Genomic DNA, 24,137 nt, shown 5'->3' with positions numbered 1-24,137 from the left:
TATGTGTCATGTATCGGTCGTGATAATACCGGTATTCAGTATTTCTTTTACACAATGCAGAGATGTAATGTTGATGGTATTTGTGAGTACTAACTACATACTATATGTACACACATTCTGGCGCAGGGGTGGGCAAACCTTTTGGCTCAGGGGCCACATTGACTTTTAAAATTTGACACGCGGGCCAAGCCAGGACCAAATGCTTACATATATATATATATGCGGCACGGTGGACGACTGGTTAGAGCGTCAGCCTCACAGTTCTGGGGACCCGGGTTCAATCCCCGGCCCCGCCTGTGTGGAGTTTGCATGTTCTCCCCGTGCCTGCGTGGGTTTTCTCCGGGCACTCCGGTTTCCTCCCACATCCCAAAAACATGCATGAATTGGAGACACAGTCATGCCCGTAGGCATGACTGTGAGTGCGAATGGTTGTTTGTTCCTATGTGCTATGTTCCTATGTGAACTGGCAACCAGTTCAGGGTGTACCCCGCCTCCTGCCCGATGACAGCTGGGATAGGCTCCAGCACGCCCGCGACCCTAGTGAGGAGAAGCGGCTCAGAAAATGGATGGATGGATGGATATATATATATATATATTTTATTTTTAAAAAAAGGCATTGTAGTGTTAATACTTAGATTTACTTTTAATGGGAACAGTGTTGTTTTGTTGATCACCTTTTTTTGCCAGTGCATCAAAGACTGGTATTAGTTTTGTTCTCGCAATTCTCAGAACACATCTGTGTAGGATGTTTTGTTGGTGTTCATCACACTAAAAGTTTGTTTACACACATATGTAGAGCCAAACACCACCTCTGTGCCATCTTCCGTATTTTGGAAATGTGTCTGCTCTTAATGAAGCATAAAACTCATCCCGTTTGAGAATTGAACTTCTCTTTTAAGACAGTATCACATCAGTTCCATCTGCAGCTCCGGTGGCTCTGTTTCAGGGTCTTGTGTGACTGAATCTTGGATATTTGGTGGGCCGGACTGAAATGATCTACGGGCCGGATGTGGCCCGCGGGTCGTAGTTTGCCCACCACTGTTCTTGCGTGTGCAAAAAACACATACAAAAGCCAAATCATGTCTGAGTGTAGAGCAGAAGCATGTCAGCCTGTTGGGTCTCTGAACTCCGGGGTTTCGAGAAATATACACTTTTGCAATAAAGGGTCATGTCATTACAAAAAAGTACATAACTTCATATGGAAACAACTGCGGCAATATTGCAACCAAGCTGAGTGAATCTGATACGATTGTGACTATTGGCTGACTATTAACAAAATATTTTATCTGATCTGTTCTTATATTGCAAAAAATAAATTCCATTTTATGACACGGTGATCATACAGTGTTTTAATTGAATTAATCTGATACAAATCATTTTCCTAGTAATACATTTTTACAACAGGTATGTACTGTATTACAACAGAACCAAAGAACACTCCCATTTAAGCAGTCTCTGAATGCACCTTGGGCACTCACCAGCTGCGATGCAAACATGAATGACGGCAGCGGTGACACTAAATCTGTTGCCAAATATGGTGATAATGATAAACAAAGACGCCGAGTATGACGGCTGAACACACCATATATTTATCCCCCAACATATGAGGGCTCGTGTGTTCAGCCGTCATACTCGGTGTGTTCGGCAGAGAGAAAGGTCCGTGTTACAACCTTACATGTCAGGGATGCTCGCCTTCCGTTTCTCTATGAAATGCTACCGGACTTATGCCATTTTCTTTTTGCGCATGCATTTTTCTTATCAATTCAGCTTCACCCTTCCTATGCCAGCAACTGAGCTTCACTTCACTTCTGTCTTTTCGGTGACCACAAATCACATTGTCACGGCCGTGCATCCGTCGAGCATCACGAACAAGCTGTGACTCGCAGTTTTGCTTTTCAATGTGCAAAATGCTAATTTTGACTCTCAAATAGCGATACAAGGTCGCTTAATTTGAGCCTTGTATAACCATGCTATTTAGTATGCCTAAATTGTCAAGACACTGTCAAAACTGTCCAAAATGGACAACATAGTGTAACCACAGCAATATTGGTACACCTGACCATTACCCCAAAAGAAGTAACAATGACAACAACTACAACTTTGGCTTCCAATTGCAGTTGATAACAACTTCCAGTCATCAGCGGAAGTCTTACAAGATTTTAACTTTGACTGTCTTTGAGAATTTGGCACACTCATTGAGAAGAGTATTTATGAGGCATCCCACTTTGAAAAATGTATTTAAGTCCTCTTACACAAAACTCATCCGAACAAGCACTTATGGCGCTTGCTTTCTGAAGGTGTCCTCTGTGGTGTGTCACAAAAACTATTGTTTGTATGGTATGGTGCGGCATGCATGTCCCCTTTATTAGGAAGTTCAAATTATCAGGTGCATGTAAAATATTTTCTTCCATGGAAAAAAATGCATACACACATAAAACACATTCTGTCATCACCTAATGAATATCAAAGTGATAAAACAAAAGATGTGGATGCGCTGTTTCTGTCAACTACTTACCATTGCGGTCTATAGCAAAGGGTGTGTTAATTGTAGTGATCTGGTAGTTACAGATCTGGCTGTATTGAGGTGAACAGTCCTGATCAGTGGCTTCCACTTGTAGGATGCTGTCATAAATCTTGCCCTCTGTCACTGCAGCTTGGTACTCGGGCTCCCGGAACACTGGAGCAAACTCGTTAACATCGTTGACTTGAATATGGACCACTGCCCTGCACACAACAGGTGTAGGAAATGGAAATTACTCATATGCATGGATGAGCTGTCTACTTAGAAATACAGTATGGTATGTTATCCTTTGTGCAAAATACCATATGTCAAAAAATAATAATAATAATAAATGTTTTGGTTTTGTCTCACCATTGGTGGATTATTATTTCTTCACTTTGTTCAGAGCCAAAAGCAGTCAAAAAATAAACTAAAAAAAAACAAAAAACAGCAACATTTATTCAAATTAGTATTTGGGCTTACTTGTGACCCTCTTTTAGCCTTGTGCTCAATAATTGTGCCAAATAATGGAAGCGTTGGGCTCTGATGGCTTGTGTAGCAAGTGCTCTTATGAGAACAATGTATAAAAGTATGACCATAAAACAGCAACAACAAAAAATATCATTCCATAGAACATTTCTTTTAGGAGTCAGAGCCAGCAGAAAACGGCTAACTAGAAAATCCATTGTTGGAATTGTTAAAAGAGCAACAGATGGTTGTAAGCCAAGAACAAGAATGATCTACTTTGGAGTTTAAGAATGATGTTTCTCGTAACAAAGAGCTGCATTGACTATGTGGTTTGTGGGATCATCATGGAGGTAGTGCAAGTAAAGTAACTGTCATAAGTTATAAATACATCAACAAAATATGAGCAACTATAATAAAGGTCAACAAAGAAATGCTGGCAGTTGTACACACATGCACTATCTTTAGTTAACAGTGAATAATAACCGCGGCACGGTGGTCGACTGGTTAGAGCATCTGCCTCACAGTTCTGAGGTCCGGGGTTCAATCCTGGCCCCGCCTGTGTGGAGTTTGCATGTTCTCCCTGTGCATGTGTGGGCTTTGTCCAGTTTCCTCCCACTTCCCAAAAACATGCATGGTAGGTTAATTGACAACTCTAAATTGCCCGTCAGTGTGAATGTGAGTGATCTTTTCAACTGTTTTCATGAGCATTCAATTCAATTTAGTGTGACACGTACATATTTATTTCTTTTGCCATATTTACAGTTCCTGTTAAAAAAAAGCAACTTTACTCAGATTGTGTTTGAGCACACAACTCATTTCCTAATCCTTATGCAGGAAGCGAGGGTAGAAGCATTTACTTTTGTGCACTTACTTTGTCCTTATTCCCACCGTTTAACATTTCCAAACGTCTGCTGATATACTGCAATATGCTGTTTGAATCTGACAATGAAATTAATGTCACTTTTTCCATCTAATAAGAAGCAGAACAGCACAGATGGTTCACTTTCTGGAGGTGCATATTTATGATTAAAACACAAAGACCTTATCTTTATATTATATTGTGTTGGCTGAAGATAAACATGCTTGAGATATATTATAGTTTCAAAATAATTATCACTTTGACTAACAGGTTTTGACAGAATGAGGTTTTATTTCAATTAGCGTCATGTTAAGATTCTATGCTAAATTAAATGTGTTCACGACAGTTTTGCACAGGCTGAGTTCCTTAGTCTTATACATTTATCGTGACAGTTTATGCTAAAATGACACCGCTTTTGGCTTACTTCTACAACCATCCCAAAAAATATTTTTTTCTGAAAGGCAATAAAACAATAATAAAACTAATTACCTAGTTGACCATCGATCACATACTGTACACGTTTTGTCTATTAGGAGCTGAATGTGACATAACCCTGGACAAAGAGCGCAGCCTATCAAGAAATCAATAAATCAATCAAATTGATTGATTGCGCTCAATTAAATAGATTTATTGAGCACTTTAATAACAGCAGTTGTTGAAAAAGTACTCTCAAAAGTAAAAGGAGTAAAAAGGAGTTACATGAAAAACAAGGACCATATTCAACCAAAACAAGTAACAATACAGTATACAAGAAACAAATACTTAATACCCTGCATTAATTACAGTATCATCCGGTTGGGCAGCACCTCTAATCCAGACTAATATTAATGATGTGTTAGTACAGGCATCTGTACTATAAAATGGTATAAGACATAATGTAGTCATACTGTTAGTGTTCATCGTATAACATTCACAGGCTTTTTCTGACCGCATTTTAAATGTTGACTGTTTACTGTTGTTGTTTTGTAGTTAACTACAAAAGCTTTACAATAATCCTACCTTGAAAGTGTGTGGGAGGGTATGTCTGTGTGTGCATGTCTCCAGTGTTGCCACTCACCTAATTATCAGGTGAGGTAATTAGCCTCTCTCCCAGATGGATAGGCCTGCAAGTGTCGCCAATGATGGCTTTAATTATAGCTGCTTGTGTACGTGAGCATATAGAACTTATTCAGAGCAAAATCTACATTTATATTATCCACATTTGCTGACACGCCCTAACCCAGTTGAGAATGCATTGGCCCCTCATGGCTTATTGGGTATCGTGTAAGTGTAAATGCACGTGTACAGCTAGCGTGAGTCCAGGATAGCTACTATATGCACAAAGCCTTTCCGCCAAAATTGTCATTAGATGTCGGTGAGAATTCTTTCCGAGTGTCACTGAAAAAATGTTTATAAGCTTTGAACTCAGACGCAAACTTTCAAAGTTTATCATTATATTTTAAGAGGGGAAATGCAACAAAGATTCTTGTCCGCCACACCGTGAGAGATTTATATACACGGGAAGAAGGAACAATTCATTTGTTATCATAGAGGTGGTCGTGAAATATTTATGTGTTGGCAACTACGTATGACAGAGACAGCGATGAAGGACGACATACTCAGACAGCTGTATCCAGCCAGAAAGACGTACAAAAGGAAGGAGAAGTAGAGCAGCAGACAACTGGCAAGCAGAACAAGAAAGAAGACAGAATTGATGGAAATTTGAACTCATCCTTTGGTCCTCTGCGAACTTTTTCTTCAAACTGTTCATTGTTTCTTCTCTGTTGCTGATCTCTTGTATAATTTGAGCAAAGTGAATATGTGACAGAAAAAGGACCACCATCACAAAAACTCTCCAAAGATTGATGGGAAAGATGTTGAAACCTTTTGCACAAAGCTGCCTGCTTGAATACAAAACTCTTTTAGTCAAAGACTTTTTTTTATATATTTTGGTAAATTTCAAAAAACATGGTCCGCACTGCTCTTTGCAATTGTTCCACTTTATTTAGAAAAGGGGTTTAATATTTGTATGACAAAAATGTGACAATACAAGCCCTTGGTATGTCGCACTATTTCAGTGGACTAAATACTCAACCAATAGTTTCCAGAGAACATTGGTCCTTATTCATTCTTTACTATTTCATATATCCATCCATCCATTTTCTGAGCCGCTTCTCCTCACTAGGGTGGCGGGCGTTCTGGAGCCTATCCCAGCTATCATCGGGCAGGAGGCGGGATACACCCATAACTGGTTACCAGCCAATCGCAGGGCACATAGAAACAAACAACCATTCGCACTCACAGTCATGCCTACGGGCAATTTAGTGTCTCCAATTAATGCATGTTTTTGGGGATGTGGGAGGAAACCGGAGTGCCCGGAGAAAACCCACGCAGGCACGGGGAGAACATGCAAACTCCACACAGGCGGGGCCGGGGATTGAACCCTGGTCCTCAGAACTGTGAGGCTGATGCTCTAACCAGTCGTCCACCATGCCCTATTTTATACATTCTTTTTTTTTATTGTCATGTTCTGTCTGACTTTTCTTTTAGTGTTTCTGTCAGTCGGCTTTTACCTGTGTTTTTTGTTTTTTGTTGTTTTGTTTCGTTTTTTTTTTTTTCTTTCTTTCTCTTTGGTGGCGCTGGGCAGGGTGAGCAAGAAGGCACCCACTTGGGAGCTCTTTGTAATCAGCTCACAATCAAGCTCTGCTCCCAAACCAGGAGGATGCCAGATCGTTCTTTTTGTTCCTCTGTATGAGTCGATTGTCGTTTCCATCCTGTCTTGCTCCTGAATATGATTTATCCCTTGCTGGAAATGTTTCTGCAAGTTGTTCTGTGAGTTTTTGCTCCCTGTTCCCATCATGGTATGCCCTGTTTTTTCCTTGTCTTCTCTTTTAGTTTGGGTTCTTTTGTTTGTTTTCGCCTTGCCCCATAGTTTTGTTCCTACCAGTTTCGTTGAACTTTTACTTCCAACAATTTTTGCACTTTTGTATTTAAATGTTTTATTTGTCACTTTAATTTTTGGGAAATAGACTCTTGACTTATTAGAGCAATGCTGACACTGCTTTTTGGTTAGACCTGTCCCAAAATGTTTTGTAATTATTTGGTTGAACAATATTGCAGGATTAGAATGTATATTTCACCAAAATCTTTTTTTACCTTCTCTGTGGTTAAAAATGTGCCACGCACAACTTATGTTTGTTCCTGCCAAATTGTCCTAATTTGCTGAGGAAAAAGCTCCACATTCGCTATAAAGGGACATGAGACTACAAAAGATGATGAGAGGGCTCCAACTGAAATATAATTTCCGAGAAAGGCCATGGATTAGGGTCACATTGCCTGTCCAATAAACGGAATGGTTATGGTAACTGTACCTCGTTACTATGGTCTTTTTTTCTTAAACAACACTCCAAAAACTGAAGTTGAGGTACTATTGCATTTAGTAAACACTTAAAAAATGTCTATTACTTTGGAGGGTCCCTAATAGTAAAGCATATACTGTATCTCTATCTATCCATCCATCTATCTACTGTATATATAGGGGAGACAGGGGCTTGTTGTCACACTTTTTACACTCATATTTCTTGGAATCAATACATCCTAAAAGAAAAAAAAATGTGTACCAGATGAAAGACCAAAGTATCACGTATATATTTTGTATATTCATCTCATTTTCACATTTTCAGTCAGTGCAGAGTTATAAGAAATCAAATAGAGAGTGTGAACATGTGACATGTTGCCCCACCATCGGGTAAATAGTCTCACTATATGAGGTAAGATGTCACACTGGATTTTGCAACTAATAAAACAGGGAGAAAATTATTGTTGTTCTTTTTTGTACTTGAAAGTGAACATTGAAGTCCATCCATCTTCTTATCCTCACTAGGGTCGCGTGCTGCTGGAGCCTATCCCAGCTATCTTTGGGTGGGAGGCGGGGTACACCCGAACTGGACGCCAGCCAATCGCAGGGCACATAGAAACAAACACATTCACACCTATGGGCAATTTAGAGTCTTCAATCAACCTACCATGCATGTTTTTGGGATGTGGGAGGAAACAGGAGTGCCCGGAGAAAACCCATGCAAGCACGGGGAGAACATGCAAACTCCACACTCGGTCCCCAGAACTATAAGGCAGATGTGCTAACCAGTCGTTCATCGTGCCGGCCGAACATTAAAGTCAGGCACAGAAAATGTTTATCATTCAGCTTGAAAAAGTCTTTGAACATACCCATTGAACAAACATTAACATAAAATATTACGCAACATACACTGGATTAGTCTTTAGGAACTGCTGGCATGTTGGTTATCAGCCTCAAATGCCTGTTTTACCGTTCTTTAAACTGAAAATTCGAGATTAAATTCAATTACAAAAAAGAAAGCATTGGTTCACTAAGAAACTTAAACCAGTCCTGAAATATGGACAACAACTGGAAGATCCATTTATAAGCAAAACCTAGCAAACTTATTTCCTTACTAGTCAGATTCATAATCCGCATGGCAGTTCTGGCATACGTAAACTGATTTGCCAGGGGTGCATTTTTCATGGACCCATCCTTTGCATATTATGCAATGCACCCAGGTTTCTCCTGGGCGGCTGTTTCCAAATTGCTCTACATATACCAGGCACAGGGACTCATCTTCTTTTAATGAGGAGTCATGTGTAATTTTTTTTTTTGGGCGGTACCTGCTTTCTGTTTCTTCCCTGTGCTTTGCTTCTTTGGTATTTTGGGTTTGGTTGCCTTGCATTTCTCTTTGAATAGCCTTTTTTCCCATTGTTCCTGGCTTTCAGTTTCAAGTTCCTCCTTCTGGAGGTGTGGACTCAAGTCACATGACTTCACTTGGACTCAAGCCCATTGTCTTGAAAAAACTTGCCATTTTCCCCAAAATATTGAGATAAGAACACTCTTCAACTCTCTCACAATAGATCAACAGATCAAAGTTAATTTTATTACAGTAATTTCAGAATGATGTAACCATAATGTTGATGTTCTCAAGAGATACCACTCAGGTGGAAGTGTCCCACCATACTAAAGCTTTATTACAGTTTATTTCTTTTAACAGTTAATGCGCTGTTGGTCACATTTCTGTAGAGGAATTGACCACGAGGTCACTCTTTCAGACACTACCTAATGTAATGGTTTCATTTGAAACAAAACAAAAAAAAAGCAGTGCAACATAAATTAACAATAAATGTGGCTGTTACATAAGGTACGCATTCCACAGACTACTGGTAGCATACACAGAAATGACAAAGAATTGTCAGTAGGATACTCAATTACTAATTGTAGCACTACTGGATGCAAATTGTGACAGGTGTATTTAATGTCGCTTCAGAAATAAAGTGAGGAAAAGTAAGCCATAGCATGTTGTATAATTTTTCATAGAATAACTGAAAACGTACTATCAATCGGTTATGAAGGGGCATAAACTAAGCCCACCCCTGCCCTCCCTCCCCTTGAAGGTGCAAACATTCAGATCAGCCCCCTAGTTTTCTGATTAAGGTTCAATGCACTTATCAAATTGTGAATAAATGTATATGGATTTTAAAATATATCAATATATATATGTATATGCACACATACACACACACACAGGTAGCAGGAATAGCGCACCGGAACACCTGTATCAAATATGGAGTGGAAGTCTGAGAATCAAGATGGTAGACACCACCAAAGATGGTTGAGAACAATTAGGCCAAGATCCTGTGGGACTTCCAGATACAGCCTGACATAGTGAAGGTGGATAAACATCAGAAGATAGTGGCTGTGATAGATGTAGCAATCCCAAGTGATAGAAACATCCGGAAAAAGGAACACAAAAAGCTGGAGAAATACCAAGGACTGAAGGAAGAACTACACAAAATGTGGATGGTGAAGGCAATAGTGGTGCCAGTAGTGATCGGGACACTGGGGGAAGTAGCCACTCAAGTTGGGAGGATGGATCCAGCAGATACCAGTAACAATATCTGACATCTCCTTCTAGAAGAGCGCAATACTGGGAACAGCTAAGATCCTGCGCACAGTCCTCAAGCTCCCAGGCCCCTGGTAGAGGAGCTGAGCTTAAAGGAGAGGGAGGGAGGACGGGAAGGAGGGCGAGGGGGGGAGAGAGAGAGAGAGAGAGAGAGAGTGAGAGAGAGAGAGAGAGAGAGAGACAGACAGATAGACAGACACAAACAGAGCCAACCTGCTAGCCATGAGCTACTTGAGATTCCTGTCAGAATGGCATCAGTGGATTTAATGCAATGGTTTGTAAGTTTTTGTTCAATTGTATTGTGAGCGCTTTTGCAAATTCATTGATTCATTCATTCAAAAGTACTAAGAGGATGCAATTGACTTTTCACTTACTGGAACACTGACTGTGTGTTCATAGTATTAGCTCATAAAAGCTTAAAGGTCCCCTTCCGTCAGAATAAAAAGAAATTCTACTGTTTTATGCATAATATAGGTCAAAATGTGTCTGTGACTTGCTTTAAGTTTGGCATCTATGCGGTTTGCCATTTGAAAGCAAAAGCTTTTGAACACCAAAACCGCTTGCCAACGACAGGACTTGAAATCTCTGACAGTGTGACATTCATTCATTTTCCATACCCCTATCCTCACGAGGGTCACGGGCGTGCCGGAGCCTATCTCGGCTATCTTTGAACAAGAGGCGGAGTACACCCTGAACTGGTCGCCAGCCAATCGCAGCAGTGTGACATAGTTTTGCTCATTATATTCACATATTCATATATGAATACCTAATTTCTTCATGGCTGTTACCAGTCCACTCAACTCAGGTGAACGGAAACACGGCATTTCCGGGTTTTAGGTGGCCGAATCTCAACTACTGCAGAGTTATAAAAATATACTCTATTAAGTATACATATGTTGTGTTTTACAAGAATTATTAACTATATTTGTAATTTTTAATATAACTGTGGTGGATGAAATAGCGATGCTTGCTTTCATTGTCACCAGCAATGGTCGGCATGGCCATACACATTCACACCTTCACTGAGTGGCATCTGAACTCACACTGCCTGTATTCGTCAGGCGAGTGAACCACTTCATTCAGTTAGTCACCACCATAAAGAGAACCATAAACTCAACTTTATTAAAATAAATAATGAGATCTGTACAGTATAGATTTTGATGATTTAGGACTCTATTATTATAACTGTATGGCGGTCTAAAAACCTATGGAAAACACAATGCAGAAAATAATTGTGGATGTTTTTTTTTTAACTCCATATAAATACTCCAAATTATTACGATATACTATTTTACTCACTTGTGGGACTTTTTGACCTCTGTGCCCCTTGGGCCTGAACCGCAGTCATGAGCCTGAATGATGAAGGTGTACTCCTTCTGCAGTTCGCAGTCCACCAGGCCTCGAGCCCTCAGTTGGCCCTCCCCAGACGTACCGTTCAGTACCACAGCCTCGAAAGGAGCCTCCAACCCATGGATGTTGAATGCACAGATCTCCCCTGGAGACAAGAAAGAGTGAATTACCATCAGGTGAAAAATGACTGTGAAAAGGTTGTATTAATGTATGAATAATGTATAATAATGTATGTACATGTACGAATGTATTTAAAGGACATTTGTCTCCCCTAATAATACGTACTGTCCTATAAACATCAAAGAAGCACACCATCCTCCATTAGAAACATGTATTGTTCATTTCTATTTGCCAGTACTCCTGAATGTATACTGTACATTTTAATGCATTTTCTGAATTTCAAATTCAGTGGATCAAAAATATGTACACTTTAGGTGCTTGAATTTCCCTTGGAATTAGTGAAAGTATCATCCTTTCTATCCAGTTATTTAACTATCTATGTATATGTCCATTTTTGTTAAGTCTATTCATATACTGTATGTATATAACCAACATTTAGAGGATTGCTGGGACTTACAAGTGCAGCACCTGACACACAAACACTCGTGCTCCATGGCAACAACATACTTAACAAAGTGTATGTTGAGAAGCCAAAAAACTAAAAACTAAAATAGTGAAAAGTTGGCTGACATTATAAGAAACCAGCAGAATGAAGATGTTTATTTGTGGAATTGACTTGATAAGATTTACGTTTTTTCGTTTCTTTTTTTTTTAAATGTTATTCTCTACATTATACTTTATGTGCCTCTGCTGATGGCCTCAAGTAAATCAATGAAGGTGCTTGGCTCCAGTGTTGGGTAAGTAAATTTTCTACGCGAACTGGTTCAAAATTCAGTTCACTGTTCCAAAAATTAACTAGTTCAGTTCATAGTTCATAATTCAAATAAACTAATTCATAGTTGTTGTTTTTTCAGTATGTTGCTGATGGGCTATTACCCTCAAAATACTGGCATTTCATTTTCCACATGTTGCCACCAATTCAGCCCATACTTAGTCAGCTGTAGCTTTCACCCTACAATTTCAAAAAGATGAGGAAAAACTTGTTGCTTGAATGGTCATTTTTAAAATGAGGAATTAAAACAAAACAGAACTTTTGTCCTTAATGTGCAAACAAAACCATGCAACCAAGTATGACAGGAATGATGGTGAGATTTGAGGGGATTTGATAAAGTGGCATTCCTTGCACTTCTGGCTGACTATATTAACAAAATATTTCAGATTACAAAAGAAAATAAATTCCATATTATGGAAGTGTGATCACTAAACTAAAGCATTCTGATAGAAAGAATAACTTTCCTTGTAATCCATTTTTACAATTATGCACTGTAGTATAACAAAAAACCCATTTTATCCCATTTACGCAATGTCCCTGAATGCATCTTGCACACTCATACAGCAGCCGCACTGAATCGGTTGACAAATGTGGCGTTTATCTCCAGACATAAAACTCGTATATGGTGTGTTCAGCCGGTTTTGTCCCGGAAGTCCCTAACAAAACCTGACACTCTTTAATGAAAATGAGCTGTAGTTCAAAAACCCTTCACACATGCCAGAATAAGCGTGTTCTCAATAATGTTAATCAGGCAGAAAAGAACTATTAATTTAGTCAAATTAAATTTAGGTAAATTTAGCCAATCAGTAACAGTCCGAAAACAACGTGAGGGGCAACTTTACATTGTAAAGCCATTCGTCTACGAGGGGGATGATATGTCTCCATGAAACAGGAAGTAGCCTGCTAACTAACAAAAAAGATGGGGTAACACACACAAATGCAACTTTTCACTTTTTTTAAAACACATTTTTAACTTTGGCCACCAAGATTTTGCCCTCATCAGGGGTCTGCACTCTAATTTTGTAGTTATATTGTATATAGGGTAGGTATAGCATTGCTAAAGCAAAACATCTAATGGCAACCTCTGCACTGTATGTATATCAACAGTGAGTGATTAGAAAAAATTTAGATTAGAATACTTGTACATTGGTTAATACCACAATCATTTTGAAGTTTTATAAATAGGATCATCTCTTTGTAAGAGCGCAATAAGGCCCAAAATGTAGTGATGATGTCCTCCCACTGCTGAGACAGAGGTCTTCAAAGCACACTCATGATGTAATTGTCGTTGAAGAACGCAGGTGCAAGAAGGACAAGCTGCAGGTCTCCCACAAAAGCTTAAAACACTGTTGGCAATGCTATCAAAACACTGTTAAGAAGGCCAAGAGAACACTTGTTGAACAATATCCAGTTAAATCGTCACAACCCACGTTTGATATTTAAAGCAATTTACTTTGTCCTTAACCCCCCTCAGCCTGCTTGTACAGAGCCATTCACTGAAATGTGCAATAGCTTCCTGCATTTCTTTATTGATAAAGTTGTTACTGCTAGTACTACTACTCTCATTTCCACCCATGCCTCTGACCCCTCTGACCCTGTTCCATGTTCAGCTGTTTTTAGTTCATTTGAGCCTATTTCTTTGATGTTTTTCTATGTGGTTGGTCAGATTAAGCCATCAGGTTCCATCTTTGACTGTGTCCCTCCTCATTTTTTTAAAGAGGTCTTTCCGACTATAAGGGCTCGGTTTTGGCTATTATTAAGAGCAGTCTGTCCTCTGGTGTTGTCCTGCCAAGTTTTAAACATGCCGTTGTGCACCCACTGCTTAAGAAACCTGGCCTTGATTGCAATATGATAGCCAATTTTAGACATATTTCCAAACTTCCTTTTATCCAAAAAATCTTGGGAAAAGTTGTGCACACTCAACTAATGAGCACGACGTCCTAGAGGTTTTTCAATCTGGTTTTAGAACATTGCATAGCACAGAGTCAGCTTTGCTAAAACGGGCAAATGACATTCTCATGACTCCAGGGACTATGTGTGTCTTGTCCTGCTGGACCTAACTGCAGCGTTTGATTCAGTAGATCACAGTATCCTCGTAGCCTGGTTACAGTACTCAGTGGGCCTTAGCGGTAGTGCACTGGAGTGGTTTAGATCCTATCTGACAAACAGGAATATATCCTGAGAAAACACGGGTTTTCCTTTCACTGTTATGTTGATGACAGCCAGATTTATGTCCCTCTGAAAAAGAATGATGCGTTCTCAATAAAACCACTGGTGTTATATCTCGAAGACATTCAAACCTGGATGGCCTTGAACTTTTAAAATTTTAATGAAAAGAAAACTGAAGTGACAGTGTTTGGTCCAAGTGGCTTGTAAATCCTCACTTGTTGACTTAGGCCCTTTGACACAGTATGCAAAGGCAACAGTCTCGAAACTTGGGTTTTAAAATGGACAGTGATTTTAAATTGGATCGTCAAATTGGCATGTAGTCAAATCCATCTTATTTTACATTAGGCAGCTGACAAAGGTAAAACCTAAAAAGAGCACTTCGAAACAGTAATCCATGCCTTTATTACATTTCGGCTGAGTACATTTCTGAGTTAGCCAGTCCTCCCTTAAACGTCTCCAGGTGGCTCAAAATGCTGCTGCTTGCCTCCAAACTGGAGTATGTAAGAGGAAGCACATAACTCTGGTCCTTGCCTCCCTCCACTGACTGTTTGTGCAGTTTAAAATACATTTTAACATTCTTTTTTTCATTTTAAAAGTTCTCATTCACAGGTGTCAAATTGGTGGCCCGTGGGCCCGATCTGCCCCCCATTTTATGTGGCCCACGAAAACAAATCAAAATTTCTCATTGTGTTCTGGTGTAATACCATTGAGATATTTCCAAGCATTTTTTTGTTACCAATCCCCCTTTGAAAAGAAATGTAATAGTTGAAAAACATGTTTTTATAGGCTTCTGATTTCAAAACTGGTTATTCATCAATGTATTGTGTATACTGTATGTAATAACAGTATATGAGGTAATCTTCCTCCGAGGGAAGTCATAACTATGATGTGGCCCGTGACAAAAATGAGTTTGACACCCCTGCTCTAAATTGTCTTGCCCCGCCTTACCACGGTGAGCTACTCCATGCCTACGTACCTGCCCGGTGCCCCAGGTCAGCTGATCAGCTGCTTCATGAGGTACCTAGAGGCTGAAGCTCAGAGGGCATCGGACCTTTTCTGTCACTGGTCCCACGTTATGGAATGACCTCTCTCTGCACATCAGAGAAGGCCCCTCACTATCCATTTTTAAAACCTGTCTTAAAACTCATTTTTTATTCCATGTCTTTCAACCCGCCTTATGACACAGCATCTGTTTTAGTGTTTTTATTATTTTTCTGTTATTTTTTGTTAATCTCAAATTGTTTTTATTTCTTAAAGTTTGATTCTTATCTGTGTACAGCACTTTGTTTTAAGATGTGGTTGTATTTGAAGTGCTTTATAAATAAGGTTGAGTTGAGAAGAAGAGCAGAGAAGGAGGAGTCAAGGTGAGCTGCACTGGTAGCAAACGGTGTACTCTCCTCCTTTATGACTCACATGGACACACAAACAACTCAAGGGCAAAAGCCCAGTCATTTTTCTTCGACTCACGCATCAGTTGACTCCACACCTGATGAGTGCAGTGCCACCCATCTAGAGGCAGGAGAGATGGAGGGCTTTTTAAAGTGTTGGCCTAAGCAGCCTGAGCTGAAGAACAGATGTTGGCACTTGGCAAGGAAAGAAAGCTTGCAAACGCTAATGGCTTTGTTGAAACTATTATCTAAATATGTCTCCTGTCACATGAGGCTTTTAAATAGTAAATTTATGGGGGGAAATTTGTCTTTTTGAAGCCTGGCCATGCAAAACTAATGGATGCATATTAATGGGTATGGATTTTGCTCTGCTATTTATTCAGTAGTTTGGCAGCAATTCAGTAATTTGGGTTATCACCAATGCACATGAAAACTTAGCTAATAACTTGTCATTGACTTTTCAGTTGGAATGTCCTCTATCTGTTTCATTCTTTGATATGCTAATTCTCTGTCTGTGTGGCGTCAAGTCTACCCTTTAGGCATCATTATTTTCATTTAATCACATCTAAATGAATGCCTGTATATTAGTTATTGGCAATGTGTGCTCAGGAAGTAAGCTCAAGTTCTGTTGATGCCATGTGGTGCTCAACACCTCATGGGAATCTGGCACCCGTCCACACTAGAGTCTCTGTGAGGACACTGAGCTCATTATCACCAAAGGCAGCAGTGCTTTACTGGCAGTGGTGTTTGCAGAGTTGTAAGACTGTGACAAAGTATTGGGGGCCACTGCACCTCGAGGCCCCAAGTTATTATCAAACCTGACAGACCATCAATGATGAGCTGCCAGCGTCGATATAAGCACACATGCGTAAGCTGCTTTTCTTTCCTGAAATGTCACTCTTGAAAATAAGTGCATAGATTACACAGCAATTGCAGCTGTTAACTGGGCCTTAAAATAGGAGGAAAGCAAAGTAAGGGAAAGGAAAGGAGGACATGGGAGAGAGTGGAAGATGGCCACTGCCTCAAGCCAGATCTGATCTCTCTGTATTCTGGAGAGTGACCAAAGCATAGACATGGATACACACTCAAAATGTGCCAGTTTGGCAGCTCAAATGAGGTTTGTTATTCCTTTCATCCTCCTACCACTGGAATAAGTCACACCAGCTAGACAGAAGAGAACATTTGATTACTGTCAGTAAATGTATTATTCACCAACCAATACTTGGCTATTCCTTTCACGATGCCATTTTTAGCAAATCAGTTCAATTTGCAGAGGCGTTACTGTCAGTGCTTTCCACAGTTCTCATGACTACACTTTTTCTAATTTGGATTCAGCAAGCAGTTATTAACTCAGCTATTAGTCATCCACAGAAGTCGCCATATCCCCATTTTAGTCACAAGCGCAATTGGGTCCATGGATGTGCAATCACTCGACAGAGATGTCAACACTCTGCTGCGGCACAGAGACAGACTGTCAAGTCTTGTAAACTTTGCAATGTGACAACATTGTAAATGCTTTGATGATGCTCTTCATGAAATTAGCCTACTAAAAAAAGAGAAGAAAACCTCAGAGTACCTGTCCGTTCTGGAGATAAGATTAAAACTAATTAAACTGACTGAGAATGTGACGCGTGGTGTTTTTATGTACAAAGTACTTGTAAATATGTGAAAAAGTTTTCAACAGGGTTTAAAGTGTGTGTAGGTATGTGTGTGTGTGTAATGATTTACCCATGCTTGCCGACTCTACTGTCACCTTTCTTTCCTCATCTCATCACTTAATTACATTAAAGACTCTTCTCACAAACTTCATGACCATCTTACCACTTTCTAATGGCGTGTGTGTATATATATCATCATGAGTGATGGGGAAGGACTGTGCTTGTCAATAAAGTCACGGTTGAGGCAGCAAAAGATGACTCAGTCTCAAATGTGGACCAAACTAATAGTTTAACCTTATTGAGGGGGATTCAAAGTAAGTAACAATAACCATCCATCCATCCATTTGCTCCCGAATCAGATGCCCCAGCCACCTCATCAGGATCCGTTCGATGTGGAGAAGCAGCGGCTCTACTCTGAGATCCTCCCAGGTGACTGAGCTTCTCACCCTATCTTTGCCTTTCGGCTTAGCTCCTTCTTTACCACAACGGACCGATACAAAGTCCGCATCACTGAAGACGCTGCACCGATCCGCCTGTCGATTTCCCGTTCCATTCTTCCCTCACTCATGAACAACATCCCAAGACACTTGAACTCCTCCACTTGGCAGGATCTCATCCCGGACCTGGAGAGGGCACGCCACCCTTTTCCGACTGAGGACTATGGTCTCAGATTTGGAGGTGCTGATTCTCATTCCACTCGGCTGCTAACTGCTCCAGTGAGAGTTGGAGATCACGGCTTGATGAAGCCAACAGAACCACATCATCTGCAAAAAGCAGAGATGCAATACTGAGGCCACCAAACCGGACCCCCTCTACGCCTCGGCTGCGCCTAGAAATTCTGTCCATAAAAGTTATGAACAGAATCGGTGACAAAGGGCAGCCCTTGGCAACCCTCACTGGGAACGAGTCCGACTTACTGCTGGATATGCGGACCAAACTCTGACTCTGATCGTACGGAGACCGAACAGCCCGTATCAGGGGGTTCGGTACCCCATACTCCCGAAGCACCCCCCACAGGACTCCCCGAGGGACACGGCCTTCTCCAAGTCCACAAAACACATGTAGACTGGTTGGGCGAACTCCCATGCACCCTCAAGGACCCTGACAAGGGTATAGAGCTGGTCCACTGTTCCACGGCCAGGACGAAAACCACACTGCTCTTCCTGGATCTGAGAATCGACTTCCCGACAGACCCTCCTCTCCAGCACCCCTGAATAGACCTTACCAGGGAGGCTGAGGAGTGTGATCCCCCTGTAGTTGGAACACACCCTCCGGTCCCCCTTCTTAAAAAGGGGGACCATCACCCCAGTCTGCCAATCCAGAGGCAGTGTCCCCGATGTCCATGCGATGTTGCAGAGGCGTGTCAACCAGGACAGCCCCACAACATCCAGAGCCTTTAGGAACTCCGGGTGAATCTCATTCACCCCTGGGGCCTTGCCACCGAGGAGCTTTTTAACCACCTCAGTGACCTCAACCCCAGAGATAGGAGAGCCCGCCTCAGAGAACCCAGACTCTGCTTCCTCATGGGAGGGCGTGTCGGTGGAATTGAGGAGGTCTTCAAAGTATTCTCCTCAACAACTCACAACGTCCCAAGTCGAGGTCAGCAGCGCCCCTCCCAACTATACACAGTGTTGATGGTGCACTACGTCCCCCTCCTGAGACGCCGGATGGTGGAACAGAATTTCCTCAAAGCCGTCCGGAAGTCTTTCTCCATGGCCTCACCGAACTCCTCCCATACCCGATTTTTGCTTCAGCGACCACCAAAGCTGCATTCCGCCTGGCCAGCCGGTACCCATCAGTTGCCTCAGGAGTCCTACAGACCAAAAAGGCCCGATAGTAGTCCTTCAGCTTGACGGCATCCCTCACCTCACCAACTTAGCTACTAGGATCATTGGGACACACAAACCCCTCCACCACAATAAGGTGATGGCTCAATAACCCAAGAAAGCAAATTTCAGTTTCTCCTCATTCATTTTGTGTTCTAATGGAGTTTCCCGACCTTTACTGAGCCAAAGCACACATTTTACAGTAGAAAAAGCTCAGCGCACACCAATAAACAAAAATATCACAAAAAGTATCACTCCTGAAATAATGATAATCTTAATTTGCTCACACAATTTAAGATGTGGGGATGTGGGAGGAAACCAGAGTGCCCGGAGAAAACCCACACAGGCACGGGGAGAACATGCAAACTCCACACAGGCGGGGCTGGGGATTGAACCCCAGTCCTCAGACCTGTGAGGTAGATGCTCTAACCAGTCGTCCACCGTGCCGCCAGTAAAATAAATAAATACAGCAAAATTTATTCACAAATAATCACAGACATAGTTTGATTTTTCAATTGTGTTAATGGAAATTACCACAAAGGAAGGCTTGTGTCCTTGTGTGAGGAAGGCCAGCAAGAGTTCAATGTGTTCAAATATCCCTATCAGAGTTTATGACCCCCATTAATGTCCCGAGATGTTCTCTGCTAAGTTAAACTTCACAAAGAAACAAAGAGTTTTTACCTCACGGACACTGTGTTTGACCCTGCATGGGCTTAATTAGATCCAGGGCCAATAAAAAAAAAACTGAATGAGTAATTACACAATAGGAACAACAAAATGGATTAAGTCAAGCAACCTATTAAAGAAATATAACCAAACCCATTTTCATGTAGTCAAAAGGTGCGCTCACAGCAAGATAGGCCTGTCCCACATTGTCTCCTAAAACTGTATACCACTTTGTCGTGGTCAAAGCCTGCCCACCCAGAAGAGGAAGACAATGTCATTTTTTGGGTCTCTCCCCAGATTTCATGATCTTCACAAAGGGCGGAAACATAATTTAGGTTGAGTTTAAAATCTGTATACAGTAAGTGATAACACATGTGCAATTACTGCTGATTCTGCACTGATGTACCAGATGAGCTCAGGCTCCAAATTACCCAAGACAATCCAGTACTTCAACTGTCTGGAACCCATCTAGCTATTTATTTTCTATTTTGCCTTTCCTTATTTGGGCTGCAGGTGAGCTAGAGCCTATCCCATTCTGGACTGGTCGGAAGCCAATCCCAGGGCGCATATAGACGAACAACCATTCACACTCATATTCACACCTCTGGACAATTGAGAGTCTTCAATGAACCTAACAGCTATTGTTTTTGGATGATTATGTGGCTAATCTGATGCTTATATAAGTAAATAAATCACAGACTCAACTAAGTTATTAAGCCTATCATTTCACATTCTAAATCACTTTAAAACTGTTTGTCATGGACATAAATTACAAGCTTGGGTGACAGACATATTTCACATTTTACATAGACATATTTCTGGGAACATTATAAAACCTGATGTGGCACCATGATCCAACTGGTAATGAAATGAAAATGCTAAGCATGTTTGCACTGTACATACAGGACTTGTGAGGTTAAATTCCTCCTTAACATGACCCACTGCTGTTTACTCTGTATAACTTACAACCAGTTATATTATCTTGTAGAAAGGCTCAAAGCCATTGTCAAGTCTGGTGGCTCAGTGAGCCAGAGGGATGGATGAGCTCACTATATGCGCATGGCGGACGCCGCAGGCTGTGAAAAACAATGTCTACAGGTGACATTTCTACTACTGCTGCTGGCAGACTGTATCTTCAGGGAAGAAGTCAAGAGGAAAAGAAAGAAGATGGTGTAGTAGGTGGAGAGAATGCAAGAAGTCAAGCATGTGTATGATACAGAATAACCAGAGAGAAAATATAATTTCTCTGTCTGGAAAATGTCTCCAGCAAAGACATAATAACATCATATTTATATCAAGGCATCTATAAAGGGAAATAGACATCAGTGGATGAGGTGACCTGGTTCCTTTCTCACAATGGCTCTTCATTCTCTCTCATAATTGAATTGCAAAATAATAAAAGTAGAGCAAATTGACCATTATACAGTAACTTAAGTGAGTGTCAAAATGGACACTACATGCCTCACTAAGAGGTAAAAGAACCACAGAATGTCCCCCAACCAATCAGCAAAAATAATGTCCAACTATTAAAAGGAACGATGTTTTTTTTTCCCAGGGTACTTGCGGCACAATGACCGATGGACAGATGGGCACTTTGACTCTGTGGCAGATGTTCTAAACACTTGAACACCATGCTGTCTCATTAATTTTCATTAAATTGAATAGTTCTGCAGAATCCCTAAAACCCAATCGTACATCATCTTACACTATAGGGAATAAACATTAATAATCAATGAAGTCATCACGTGATTTACGTCTGATACCAACAGTACGAGCAAGACAACAAGTAGGACATAACATTTGCTATCATAATCATATAAAAGTAGCATGTAAATATGGGTCTATATTATCATTTCTTAAACATAATTTAGAATATTCTGTAACAACACATTTAATAATAATACTAATTGCAAGGGTTTTAGTTATATGTTCTGGTCAAGGTTTATTGCTTAATTTTACTGATCCAACCCTGACCCAGCACCATTCCTGATGCATGTCAGGCAGTGAACTACAGTAATTACCTTTAGCACTTTTACAGGGAATTACATTGTCTTTACTGAAGCTCTGTTTGAATGGCACATTAACTGCAGAATAGATAAACTAAACTATTCTGGAAACAGCAGCAGTTTAACATGAGCCATAAGACCCTAGCCACTCAATACTATGGATGGAGATTATGGTGAACAATGCATCATTCCGTGTGATATCGTTATGTGTTCCCATCTCAATTAAAGTCATAATCACGACATGATCACAGTACTAAGTATATAATGTCCACTAATTGTGATATAAAGCTGCACATGATTTTATCTTAAGAAAAAAACTATGCCGCTATAATACTATAAACCAATAAGTGATTTGGAGTTACTATGGCAATGACAGATGATTTTGAAGATGTTTTAATGTAAAATTACTTAATTTTAATCGAACACTACACTGCAAACCAGGTGTTTGTCATTTCAAATCTCATTTCCTCTAAGCATACTTTCATATTAATACTGAACTCCCATTTGGTCAGGGCTGTATGACTGCATGTAAAAAGAAAGAAAAGCCAACCTTCAATTATTTTGCTCAACCTTATCGACACGCTTGGCTGAGTGTGGCACTGGGGGATCCTAAATGGCGGTCCACTCCAACAAGGCTGGCCAAGGAGGAGTAGTTCCTTTGGTTTTGACTTACTCAAATATCAACATTTCTTGATAACATGCCAGACTTTTCATTAGTTATGGAGAATTTATGTATAAATGCACTACTTGGCTGTAACCTTCCTTAGTGCTTTCAATTCTGTCTGAACTAGTTATGGCCTGTAGAAGTACAACATGAGATCAGCTATGGCTTACATCCACATGGACCTCTGCAATGGTACAACTCCTTCAGACAGCTTTAATGTGCTCTGTATTGCTGGCATTGGTATGGGAATTCATAACGCTATGAGAGGGACTCTCCTGTCCATTGATTATATATTTACAAACTAATGGAATTAACCAGACAATTTGGTAAAATGTACAGTACATCCCTCCTAGTATGACCAAAAACACAAAATGAAACTTGAATGAACTTGTTTCCAAAAAAAGTGCTGTGTTCTACAACAGTACAGACAAAAGTCACTAAATCATCAGCTACTGAATATGACATATAGCACAGTAGCCTTGTGGTCTGTCTCACAGTTACAAGGTTTTGGCTCAGGCTTGCGTGGGTTTTCTCCTGATGCCCGGGATTCCTCAAACGTTAAAAAAAAACACACACAAAAAAAAATCATGCATGTTAGGTTCACTAAAGGCTTCCATACAAGTGACTGTGAGTGTGAATGATCATTTTTCTATATGCACCATGTGCAGATGGGATAGGCACCAGCTCACCCACGACATCAATGACGACAAGCGATAAAGACGATGGATGGATGAATATGATACAATTAGAATTTATAATCAAAGACCATGTAACATTTGTAGATTCAGACATTTGAGGGATTTTCCTGTTCTATGATTTGAATAAAGCAACAGCCTATACAAACAGAAGCTTGAGACTTGACGAAATACACTGTATGGAAGCTGCATGCTTGTTGGATACTATTCATATTACAGTATATAAAAAGAAAATTAGAAATCTTTGATACACAGCTACATATCTCCCTCGAAGCTATTGTTGTATTTAGAGGCTGGAAAACCATCTTCCAAAGATAATATAATCTTGGGGATGTTTAATATGGGAAAGGCTGAGCAAATGTCACTCTTGTCATTTTCAATCATTTTCCTCTGACGACATTATCATGCCAGGCAATTAGGATGTCTTGCCCTTCAGTATCTACTCGTGCAAAGAAAATGTGTGAGCTGTTTTCACATTCTGCCTGCGCATTCCAGAGTAATACCCAGAGATCTACACATGCATAGTCTATAACTGTACACCTTGTGTCGGTTGTATTCACTGTGAGCTGCCTGAGCATAACCAAACACTTTTGGAATATCGGTTGCTCTTTAGATCAACTGTCACGGTGAGGAAAACAGCATAAGAAGGCAGGGATGAGATAAATGTTAACATGGAATGATACACCTGAAAAAAGTCTTGTTCACAAGGCCAGATTCACTGAACTGTATACAAATTGGAACACAGAAAGAACAAGGACTCACAGATGTATGGATGGTGATGCACTGACATGGTCTTTAACACTGTAGTGCATTAAGTAAGAGCGGGAAATTTTGTTAAAAATGTGTTCAAAAAGAAAGTGGCAGATACCTGTCAATGTATGTGCTGTGGTGTGCTAACTTTAGTTGGCTAGTCACAAGGGCAACAAATATCCATTACTATAGATAGAGCATGATGGTGTAGTGGTACACTTTCCTGACTTTGGCGAAGGCAGCGTGGGTTCAGTTACCACTCAGTGACGGTGTGAATGTGAGTGTGAATGGTTGTCTG

The 24,137-nt window shown here is 40.5% G+C and overlaps 1 protein-coding gene across 1 annotated transcript in view; it reads right to left on the bottom strand.

The window, feature by feature from the left end:
* The window catches only part of LOC133482364 (calsyntenin-2-like), a 269,784-nt gene that overhangs the window by 109,415 nt on the left and 136,232 nt on the right, over positions 1-24,137 (bottom strand). Inside the window, exons 3-4 of the mRNA XM_061782425.1 lie at positions 11,075-11,270; positions 2,516-2,724 (exon numbers count right to left, since the gene is read on the bottom strand). Of these exons, the coding sequence (XP_061638409.1) occupies positions 2,516-2,724; positions 11,075-11,270 (405 nt within the window). The remainder of the gene's footprint in view (positions 1-2,515; positions 2,725-11,074; positions 11,271-24,137) is intronic.

This window comes from Phyllopteryx taeniolatus, chromosome 8 (genome assembly GCF_024500385.1).
Source record: "Phyllopteryx taeniolatus isolate TA_2022b chromosome 8, UOR_Ptae_1.2, whole genome shotgun sequence".
NCBI lineage: Eukaryota > Metazoa > Chordata > Actinopteri > Syngnathiformes > Syngnathidae > Phyllopteryx > Phyllopteryx taeniolatus.
This window is presented reverse-complemented; position numbering and strand designations above follow the sequence as displayed.